The 12,243-nt window shown below is 43.5% G+C and overlaps 1 protein-coding gene across 3 annotated transcripts in view; it reads right to left on the bottom strand.

Moving 5' to 3' along the window:
* LOC118573083 (trafficking kinesin-binding protein 2-like) overlaps window positions 1-7,747 on the bottom strand; it is a 32,239-nt gene extending 24,492 nt beyond the window's left edge. For all 3 annotated transcript variants that reach the window (XM_036173134.1, XM_036173137.1, XM_036173136.1), the window contains exons 1-3: window positions 7,462-7,747; window positions 2,624-2,818; window positions 262-338 (exon numbers count right to left, since the gene is read on the bottom strand). In XM_036173134.1, the coding sequence (XP_036029027.1) occupies window positions 262-338; window positions 2,624-2,818; window positions 7,462-7,552 (363 nt within the window). In that variant the 5' untranslated portion in view covers window positions 7,553-7,747. The remainder of the gene's footprint in view (window positions 1-261; window positions 339-2,623; window positions 2,819-7,461) is intronic.
* Between the last annotated feature and the right edge of the window lie 4,496 nt (window positions 7,748-12,243).

Genomic DNA, 12,243 nt, shown 5'->3' on the forward strand with positions numbered 1-12,243 from the left:
AATCGAGTCTTTTTAAACAATTGCTTTATCTTCAGACAAGGAGGTCAGACAGCATTATATCTGCCCATCCACGCACATCAAAATAGTGAGCCTCAGGGCCATTCTACTTTGGGATGCCACTATACGTCACTCATTCAGCTCTAACGGTCTTACAGAAAACAACCAGGTTGATCATCTCACTTCACCTGTGCAAACTGATGCATTCTAAACGACTCTCAAGGTTCAGGCTTTTACACTGGAGAAAAAGCGATCTATTCATACCTCTGCCAGGAGATGCGTAACCATGTCAACGTCATTGTAGGTTTTGGTCATCTGTTCCACTCTGTCTGTGCCTAGAACTAAGGCAGTTAAAAACAACTCTTTAGAGGCTTTAAGCACATCAGAAAACTTAAAAGTATTCATAAAAATCCTAAGTATCAACAAAATCCCCAAGTTTTTACAGAAGTCACTCAGGAGAATAAAAATAAACACGAAAACAGAAAAAGAACAAGGGTTCACAGTATACAACACCCAAGAGAATTATTACAAAATTATTTTCAATTATTAAAAAATTGCACATATGCAATAAGTTGAGAAGGTATCAAGTGGGCACGGGTCAATCGAGTCCCAGCCACTTCTCCTCCTCCTAGGGAGGTGAGTTGGGGCCACTCACATCGGAAGGTGTGAGCTGGAAGGACGGACTAAGTTACCTACTCTGTACTCAAATCAAGTAAAGTTACCGAAGAATAGCCGGGCGGTGGTGGTGCGCGCCTGTAATCCCAGCACTCGGGAGGCAGAGCCAGGCGGATCTCTGTGAGTTCGAGGCCAGCCTGGGCTACAGAGTGAGTTCCAGGCTAGCCAAGGCTACACAGAGAAGCCTTGTCTGGAAAGGTACTGAAGAGTTATGCTGCTATCCCAGAATTGAATTACAAAGTCCTCACAAATTTAGAACTCAAGAAACAAGGAGACATGGTAATATAAAATAGTTTTCCTTCTGAAATAATTTTCCAGAAAAACATCAACAATCAGAAAGAGCAACACTAATGAACTCAGTATGGTATGTACACACATGTGTATGTATGTGCATATAAAAGTAACAATAATAATTACAGAATAAGAGGCCGTGAACTTGAGGGGTACAGGAGTTGGAGGGGGCTACAAGGAGGCATGGAAATAATGTAAATCAGCCTCATATGTGAAATTCTAAAAGACTTAATATTTTTAATAAAAAGAATCTTGAGAGCCTTAATTTAATTTACTGCTGCTATTTAAACTATTAAGGGCAGAAATACATCTTTATTTCATCTTCTTGATATGCAATTCCGTTTAATCAATATCTACGCCCCCAATACTCACTCACTCACTCCCCCTCTCTTGTACACACACACACACACAGACACAGACACAGACACAGACACACACAGACACACACACACACACACACAGACACACACACACACACACACACACACACACACACACACAGACACAGACACACACACACACACTCACGAAACTGCCTGGTTCTAGGAAACCGCCATCTAGAGCAGGTTAATAATCACTTGAAATGTGCATTCAAAGCAATCATTCTCTAACACAGTCTGTCATTAAAAGTCATGCAAGCATGACGGCTTAGCTGGTTAAGACACCTGTCGCCAAGTCTGATGACCTGAGTTTGAACCCTGGGACCCACTTGCTGAAAGGAGAGAACCGACTCCCACAAATTGTCCTCTGACCTCCACACATAATTATAGTACTATAAATTAAAAATGTAATAATAATAATAATAATAATAATAATAATAATAAACCCACCTAAGTGCCCCACTGGGAAAATGTGTAAGATTTGATGTAATCTTCCAAGTAAGTCAAATTATAGGGATTTCACAAACATATCAATACTGAGCCCAGAGACTTTTAATACATAATCTAACAGCTACTATGTACATAACATTTTTATACTGAATGGGTAATGGAACAAGTAAAAAAACACAAAAAGGAAAACCAGACAAAAATAAACTGGAAATAAGTGTCGGTACTTGGCTCAGTCCTTCATTCTCTACGGATCACTAAGTACAAATGAGGACTCTCCTTGGCATGACAGAGAGTACTCAGAAGCATGCCTGGAATCCCCGGCACTCAGGTGGAGGCTGTGTGATCAGGAGTTCAGACCAGCGTCACAGTGTGTTCAAGGCAGCCCGGGTTATAAAATAGCTTGTCTTTAAAAAATAAAATGCAACGTACTTATGTGTCTAAGAACTATGCTCTTTACGGAAAGACTTAACTCCTGTACTGTGTTTAATAACGAGAGCCAGGAACCCAAAAGCTAACACCCAACATACCAAAGTATTGGGATAATAAATGTTGGCAGACAACATAGAGATATCCAATTATAAATAACTGCATGCTTTGTAAACAGCTCTAGTCTCTCCTCACCCTGAAGAACATACCAAGTAAAAGACAAAGGAAGTGTAAATGGTTTGCGAAACTTCCTACGCAGTCATAATAAGCATGGTAACAGCTCTTCTCCTACACATGACAGCTGCAATCCTCTCTCCCTGTCAGGTCAGGGGAGGTAACACAGGTAAACACTGAATAATGCAACCACCACCACCACCATCACCACCACCACCACCACCACGCACTCATGTAGCGGAACGTCTCTTCAGCGAGGATGGGAGAGAGGGTCTCGGATGCATCCTGAGGCTGGTGTGAGGACTGTGCCCAGTCTTGGTTTTCATAGAGAAAGAGAGAGTCGACTCTTAGCTTGTACTGTGGTAGCTGTTCCTCCAGCAGGTTCACCAGCTCGACTTCAGGGAGATCCTCATTGGAGCAGACATCTGAGAAGAGAGACCCCGGAAGTGAATCTAGCATGCTCCGTTTACCACGCTGCGGTTAAATTGGCTTTTTGAGAGTAGGAAACCAAGGAAATGTAAGACAAGATCATCTCTCCCCCGACTTCTATGGATGTTTGTAGTGACACCGAGGAGGTCGCTTGAGTTCTCGCCTATCTCTGCATCTGAGAAGGTGACTGGAGGTTCCTAACCTCCACGGCGGTTGTGTGAACAAAGTGGTAAACTAGGAGAAACACTTGGATCTTGGTATTGAAGGGTCCAAAAGTATAGGAATAAAAGATTATAAGCTTAAGAGACGGAAGCTGACAGCCATCAGCTGTGGCAGCAAATGGGATTAACCTTTAACTGGGCCCTTCGTGGTTTACGGTGGGCAGCTCTGCCAGCAACCCAAATGCTAGGTTTCTTTTTTGTTTTTTATTCAAGATTGCCCTCTGTAGCCCTGGGGTTAGCTATTTTCGATAACCCCCTCCCATTCATCACCAAAACCAAAGTTAACTTTTAATGAGTTCTACATGACCACCTGCTTTGCATTGTTCCGTATCCCCGCCCCCCATGTCAGGAGGAGCTGCAGGTTTGAGCAAACATCAATTAACTGAGTCAGGAAGGGCTGCAGGGATGTACAAACATCGTTTAGCCGAAACCCTCTAAAACCTTGTTAATGGAAAACCTAAAAAGCGTTTGTCTCTAAAAGTTTAATTTCAGAATTGTAAAAATTCGTTGGTCCATGCCTTATGCTTATTTCTTGCTGTAGAAGGGGCCAGAACTCACCTCCATTTGCCCAGACTCAGAACCACGAACTCTGGCTGGTCTCAGCTAGCTCAGAAGCTTCTGTGCCTAGAGGTGGTTTTCTTTAATTTTTTTCTGGAATAAAGTTTGCTTCTGGTTTAATAGACTCAGGTGGTCTGTCCCCCATTACTGCGTGACCCTGCACACAACAATATGATGTCAGGGGGAGACACTGACCAAGTGTAAGCTTTCTCCTTAAAACAGTTTTTGTGTGCTTGTCATGTTGTGCACGTCATATTGTGCATGTCATGTTGTGAACGTGTCATGTTGTGTGCAGTCATATTGTGTTCGTCATGTTGTACACGTGGAGGTCAGACAACAACATGGGGTGCTGGTCTTTAGCTCCCGCCCTGTTGAGTCATGGTTTGTTTTCTGCCAGTGTGCACATGTGCCAGGCCAGACATCCCGCAGGCTTTGGGGACTTTCCTGTCTTCTCCACCCCTCACCTCATCTTGAAGCAGTGGCTACTGCACCCAGTTCCGCATGCACGGGTGTGTGCTGCGTGCCACGCCCACTGCGCCATTGCCCAGCCTAGGGCTCTTATTGTTTTACTATGGAGTCTTTAGGCCTTTGATGGTCAGGGTTAATTGTCAATTGGGCAGAATCTACAATCACCTGAGGGACGACCTCTGGAACGCCTGTGGGAAGGCTCACCCAAGTTCTCGCACAGTCTCTGACATACCATGCACGCGTCTATCCAGGGCCTAAACTCTCCAGCTGCCCACTGTCCCATTTTTCAGGGTTAATATTAGACAGCACACAGGCCCTGGCATCAAATCTAATGTCCAATCTGACTCCTCCATACATTCATGATGGAGATTAGACACAAGACTCATCTCCCCTGAGCCCGACTCCCTACACATCTGCAAAATGAAGAGAATCATTTATTACATCCGTAGTCATACTTGGGCGTCATACTTGCCACACAGTAGGCACCCACTGAATACTGTTGATGTCACTAGTCTCTCCTCTCACAGGCTGGCTCTGAACATAGTTGGGACTTTCTTATGTGTCTGTTCCTGGCTTCCTGTTTACAATATTACCAGCATTTAACACCCCCTCAAATCTAGTGTTTACAAAAAAGTTCTCTCTTGTAACACAATTAGAATGCGAGGGTTGAAAACAGAGGAAGTTCAGCAGGATGACATAACCACCCTCTCACTTGTAGGAAGTCTGGTATTGCCGTTGTGGGTAGTATAAAGAAACATGCTTTAACTCTGAAAAAAGACGTCAGTTTAAGAAAATAAACTCTGAAAGAGCACATTTCTGTTAGCTGGCCTGAACTTACCAAGGACAATTTAGTAAGTTCAATGCAGAGGCTGGCACTATCACACATCTCCATTCATCCAGAAGGTGAGCTCACAACCACAGGAAGAGATGTGGTCCATTTAAGCCTTCATCATAGCTCTGAAGAACCCTCAAGCCTTGGCAGAGCTCTTGAGCTCTGAAACGTAGCCACATGTCTTTTGATTACAAACCCCAAGTGATTCTGCTCACTTTACTGGCTGCACACACACCACAGACTGTCATTCTAACACTTCTGGAAGAGAGCCAACCACAAATAGATTCAGACGAGGTATCCCAGGAAACCAGGGAATGAAGAACACAGGTATTACCCATCATCACATCCTTCAGCTACTCTTCCACATCCTCACCTCTTTCCAGCCACATAGACTCTACTTAGGTTCAGGGGTTCTTTCTGGTTCTCTTAAATATGACTTTAGAACTGGGCTGCTGCAAACACACTCAAATCATCCTCCACACTGCCATCATAGGCCTCTCCTACTGAAGGGTCAAAGGGGTGTGAATTTCATCTCTCCAGAATAAACATACACACACACAACTCTACCTCACTGAATACCCAAATAATTAAACTAATTCTAGAATAGAGAATACTGAATAGTGATCCATCTAACAAAGATGAACCAGTCCTAAAATGAAACCCTTATCACCAAATGATTATCAAAACAATCACTTGTCTAGAATATATCAGGAACACAAGGTTCAACACCTAAAGATTCAGTTATAAGTGGATGGTAATGGCGCACACCTTTAACCCCAGCACTCTGTGAGTTTGAGGCCAGCCTGGTCTACAGAGTGAGTTCCAGGACAGCCAGGGCTGTTACACAGAGAAGCCCTGTCTCTAAAAATCATCATCATCAACAACAACAAAATCCCAAACAAATCTCCAAAAGCATCTTGCTATAAAAAGGACAAACTCAATTCATCTCAAGTTCTAGCAGAAGCACATTTCATCCAATAGAAGCGAAAAAGGCTGAGGGCTGCCTGGGGCTGGAGCTGGGGGGGGGGGGATTTGGATGCAAGAGAACTTGCATGGGATGCTATAAAGTCCCAGACCATGACTGCACCAGTTCCATAGCTGTCAAAACTCAAGCAGTATAGTAAAGTGGGGACAGTTTTCTGTACCTTTGTGAACATCTGGTAGTAAAGCTCAATGAGGAACCAGCCTTGGATTTATGTAGGTTTCCCAATTCAGAAGGTTTTGGACTGGACTTTTAGAAAAGCAGAACTATGCACTGACTGTGTTTTGTAACATCCCTAACTGGCTCTGTAGGAATACATTCACTGTATTAACATATCTCTAGCAAATGTAAATTTAACCCAATCAGACACTCTAGAAAAGGCTGTACAAGTCAGGCTGTGTGAGCCAATGATTTATGATTAATATGACGATGACCATGATGTGTGTACGGTGCACGTGTGCATACACGTGTGTGCCACACAAGCATGCGGAGGTCGAGGATGACCCTCAGGAGTTGGTTCTTACCTCTGTCCTTGCTGAGCAGGCTCTCTCGCTGCCGGCTGCACAAGCGAGGCGAGTTGGCCCATGTGTCTCGGGCAGCTCTCCTGTGCCTCCCCTCCCCTCCCCACAGGAGTGCTGGGATTCGCATCCAGCACTTTTCTGTTCTGGGGGATCTGGAGGTTGAACTTGAGCTATGAGGCTTAAGTGGCTACTGCATTCCTCACTGAACCCCCGCCTCCCCCAGCTCCACTTGGTGATTTTTAAAACAAAAACTTTAGGAAAAAAAGAAACAAAAAACTTCTATGTACTCTGAGTTTTTCAAAAGGATTTATTTACATATCTATTTTTTATCTGTTTGTGTCTATGTTGAGCATATGAACTTACGTGTATATAGATGTGTACATGTGGAGATCAGAAGAAGACACTAGGGTCTCCCCTCTGTCATTCTCTTCCTGTACCTTTGAGGTGGGGGCTCTCCCTGAATTTGGGGCTGGTGTTCTCTAGCTGAGCTAGAAACCAAGCAATCCTCGGAGGTCCTCTCTCTCGGCTGCTCAGATCTGGTGCTACAGGCATGCACAGGACATCCAGTTTGTTATGAAGGTGCTGAGACCCAAACTCTGGTCCTCATGATCAGAGCAAGTGCTCTTAACTAACAAAGCACTCTCCAGATCCTGAGGTTTTACTTTTAAAAATTTGTTTATTCTCATAGATAAAACTTAAGGGCCTACAACTCTGTCTGTATACCCTCCGAGTCCCAAGGGCCTCTTGTGTGCCAGGCACTGTGGTCAGATGCTTGTAGGCTCACAAACACAGGTACGTTGCTCTGACACAATTCCTGCTCACAGGGCCCAGTGGGCATATGAGAGTACAGCACAGACAAAGAACTTCACAGAAGGCAGAGTCTGGTAATGTAACTGGAGACCAAGGGACCGAGTGATGAGTTCAGCCTGCCTGAGGCCACCAGGTTGGAAAGGGAGGCTGGGGTGTCAGCATGGCAGGTCACACAGGCCAGACAGAGGAGGTATCTGCACTCTATCCTGTAGGAAATAACACTTCAACATTATGAAACTGAACTCACCAGTGATGCTCTCCGAGTCTCTGTGATTGCTATTCATGAGGTTTTCTTCACCTGTTGGTGATGTGAAAATGGCATTCTGGGGTTGACTCATGCAGAATCTTTTCTTGCTTTGGTTGAAAGGGGCAGCTTTGGTATGAATCGGAGTAAAGAAAATCCATTAAGCCATTTAGGAAGGAAATGAAGGCGGTCATATGTATATTTCCTATAAGACAGATTTTCCGAGATGAGTCATGTGACATCTGTAGCTGTTGAGTGTTCTCATGTGATTATCATCCTTGGACAGTCGTGGCCTACAACAGAGAACAGACCAAGTGGTTAGGATCGGCATGCTCTTAATAACAGGACTCTAGCTACCTGCATGCCTTCATTAAGAATGTTTTTCTATGATATTCATGGCAACATGAGTAAATCTCAATGGAATTAGGCTGGGAAAAACAAATAAATAAATCAGTTCATGATTTCTGATTCCATTTTTATGAGAGTTCTAGAGGAAAAAAAACAAAAACAAAAAACCTGAACATATCTATGGGTCCAAAAAGCAGATCAAGGGCTAGGTTAAATCAGTTCATGATTTCTGATTCAATTTTTATAAGAATTCTGGAAAAAAACAAAAAAAACAAACAAAAAAAACAACCAACATATCTATGGTACCGAAAAGCAGATCACTGGCTGGTTAGGGAAGGACTTCCTCGTGCACAGGAGAATAGTTTAGGGAATGACACTTGGACACACCGTGATGGCTTCGGAAGGGCATGGGCATGATGTCAGGTGCAATCCGATTATACAGCTGAAGTATGCAAGTTGCTGGTACATATTACATTTCAATATAGCTGTAGTTTTTTAAACAGAATCAACTCTTTATTGTAGTGACCTCTTACAGAGCATTATAGTCCCACAAGGCCGGGGGGGGGGGGGGGGGGGGGGGGGGGGGAGGGAGCAGACTCTTGCCAGCTTTTGGACTATAGGTAGAATAGTGAGCTGCTACTGGAAGGCAATGATGGTGGAAAGATGTACATGATAAACCAGAGAGCAAACACTGCAATAACCCAGGAATTACAGATAATAAACCAATCAAAGGGGCAACACGGAACAGTTTCTTCAACGCTGGCATTACTGGCATTAGGGTCATTTGTGTGGAAAACACTGTATGAACTTTAGCAACACCTGCCCTGCCCTGACTAGGTGACTCCTCTCTAGGCCTTTTCCTAGATCTAACAGGCAAAATGTCTTCAGTCACTGCCAGATGTCTGTCCTTGGGGGCAAAAGTGCCCCACCTGCGAGTCACCGATAAAAAAAGAACTCAACATCACTCATAAACAGAAGAAGTAAAAATGTAAGTAAACTATCTTCGTCTGCTAGAACTGTCAAATGCTAAGCTTTACTCATTACTGCATAGGGCATGCAGACCCTTGTAAAGCTCTAGTGATAACTGTAAAGTGCTGTAAGATCTTAGAAAGGTGTTCCCAATGTGAACCAAGCTTTTAGATGCACATGTACTGCACTCAACAATTCTACCAACAGAATTTATACAATGGAGACATTTACATAGCATGCCAAGAAGAGGGGCCAGAATACCTCCACAGTACTGACTAAAACATGTTTTCAAAAGCACACACACACACATCAAGCGGGATGTCCATAATGATATGTCTTAATAAAAGCATGAGAGGAATCACAATTCAGGCCAGGTGTCTGTAAGCACAACACTCAGGAGGCTGAGGCAAAGGATAGCGAGTCTGAGGCCATCCTGGGCATCACAGAGAGTTTCAGGGGGAGCCTACACAACTTAATGAGACCTGGATTCAAAATCATCAAAGAGCTAGGCCTGGTGGTACACGCCTTTAATCCCAGCACTTGAAAGGCCAGAACAGGCAGAAAGGCCAGCCAGTACTAATACAGTGAGACGTTGTCACAAAGAAAAAATAAATCAAACAAAGGAAACAAAGGTTGCAATATATATATATATATACATACATACATACATACATACATACATACATACATATATACACACTTAGAACAACAACTGGGAACTGTGACCAGTCAGAAAACGTGCAGTTCAGCCCGGTGTAGTTGTGCACATCTGCAACCCCAGTACTAACTAGGGAGAGGCAGGGGATTCAAGGGCACAGTGGGGGTGCTACCGAGGAGCCCTATCAGAGGGGACAGTGGAGGGAAGGGCTGTTCAATCCTAACTACAAGCTTTGCTTTACAGAGAAAGATGTCTACTGGACAGTCAACCCCAACTACAAGCTTTGCTTTACAGAAAGATGTCTACTGAACCGTTAACCCCAACTACAAGCTTTGCTTTACAGAGAAAGACGTCTACTGGACAGTCAACCCCAACTACAAGCTTTGCTTTACACAGAAAGATGTCTACTGAACTGTCAACCCCAACTACAAGCTTTGCTTTACAGAGAAAGACATCTACTGGACAGTCAACCCCAACTACAAGCTTTGCTTTTCAGAGAAAGACGTCTACTGAACTGTCAACCCCAACTACAAGCTTTGCTTTACTTACAAAGACATCTACTGGACAGTCAACCCCAACTACAAGCTTTGCTTTACAGAGAAAGACGTCTACTGGACAGTCAACCCCAACTACAAGCTTTGCTTTACACAGAAAGACGTCTACTGGACAGTCAACCCCAACTACAAGCTTTGCTTTACACAGAAAGATGTCTACTGGACAATCAGAGACTTGCACTTGCATCCTCATGACTGCTACTTAGATCATCAACACTCAGTTATATCTAAGACATGGAGAGCGCAGAAAAGAACAGAGCAAAGGAGCCTGGGAAATGCTCAGTGAGGAAAGACAGAGACATACTTAAAAACACAAGGGGCACAAGTTTCAGAGACAAAGTGAGCAACAGAATCAGAGAGGTCAAAGGAGAGATTTGAGAACCTTAAAAATTAGTAGTGACCGTTAGGAAGTCAGTGTAGTTCAACAGTTAGACCCAACCAGGCTGGTGGACAGACTGCATGGTAAGAAAGGAGTTTAGGGGATACAAACCAGACTTTTCGACACCTACACTTTCAGATTTCCACTTTTGAAAACTTCTGTGGTCACTGGCAGAGGGTTTCCTGACTGTTTCTATTATGCCCTTTTCTTTTGAGATTTTATTTTTATTTTATGTGTGTAAGTACCTGAATGTGATAGTGTACCAAATGCATGCAGTGCCTGAATGTGATAGTGTACCAAATGCATGCAGTGCCTGAATGTGATAGTGTACCAAATGCATGCAGTACCTGAATGTGTTAGTGTACCAAATGCATGCAGTGCCTGAATGTTTTAGTGTACCAAATGCATGCAGTGCCTGAATGTGATAGTGTACCAAATGCATGCAGTGCCTGAATGTGTTAGTGTACCAAATGCATGCAGTGCCTGAATGTGTTAGTGTACCAAATGCATGCAGTACCTGAATGTGATAGTGTACCAAATGCATGCAGTGCCTGAATGTGTTAGTGTACCAAATGCATGCAGTGCCTGTAGAAGTCAGATGAGGGCATCAGATCCCCTGGAACTGGATACAGACAGTTGTGAGCTACTGGGTGCTGGGAACTGAACCCAGGTCCTCTGGAAGAACAGTCAGTGCTCTTAACTGCTGAACCATCTCTTCAGCCCCATTCTATTAGTTCTTAAAATATAAATAAAAGAATAAACAGCAGTCATTTTCCCCAAGAAGCTTATAATTTCATGCTGGCATAATAAAAATTTAATTTTTAATTCCAATAATAATTTTAATAAATACATAAGAAATACATGTGCAACTATTTTCCTGGAGAAGTTTGCAATACAGTAATGTGGATTAGCCAGTGTGATGTTAAGCAAAGCTCATAGTATTTGTTAGGTATTGTGATGCTCGTCATCAAAGGTTATTTTCCAGTTCTAAGGGCACTCTACTGCATACCCTGGTTCCCCACAGTATCCTGCTGTTCAGAACTGTCATTTCCAAACCAAGCACAGCAAAGCAAACAGAAACATATCTGGATGAAACCAATGAAGTTTCGCCTCTGTGCTTGAGAGGAAGAAAGTGACCTTCTCTGAAGTATACCACATGTAGGTACAGAAACAAAATGTGGATGATGCTCTGCCCATAAAGAGGGTGGGAATAATGATTCTTAGGTGGATAGCCAACTGTTTCTTCATGGTAAGTGTTTATGTTACATACACTTTTTAAACAGTCTTTTTTAGAGTTAAAATCCTCCAAATCCTGGACTTGAGACAGAATGACTATCTGGGGCTAGGGAGGTAATTTGTCATGTGAACATGAGGGTGGTCAACCCCAGAGCCCATCAGAAAGTCTGGCATGGTGCTGCACGCTCCCAGCGTTGGGGAGGCAGAGAGAGCTGGACCCCTGGAGCCTGATGATCAGCTAGCCTATGAGTTCTAGGCTAGTGAGAAACTGTCTCAAAAGACAAGGTGAACGGTTCTTGAGGAACAACACTCCAGGCTGACCTGTCCCCTCCCTGCATGCACAGGACCCTGCACACCAGTGAACACGCATACACAAAGAATCTAGTGATGCATTTTAAAATGTAAAGGCTGAGTGACCTTGTCACCAGGCAGGTCACCTAGTGTAGGGCCGCAAACCACTGAACATCCATATTTGACCTGTCACCCATTTTTGCAATGTGTGAGCTAGGAATAGCTTTTACTTTTATGAAAAAACAAAATGACACAATGTGAAAATCAGACAGATTTAATTTTCAGTGTATACCATGAAGTTTTACTGAAACACGGATACATTTCTGTTTAAATACTGTCTATTGATTGCA

Source organism: Onychomys torridus, chromosome 23 (genome assembly GCF_903995425.1).
Source record: "Onychomys torridus chromosome 23, mOncTor1.1, whole genome shotgun sequence".
Classification (NCBI taxonomy): Eukaryota; Metazoa; Chordata; class Mammalia; order Rodentia; family Cricetidae; genus Onychomys; species Onychomys torridus.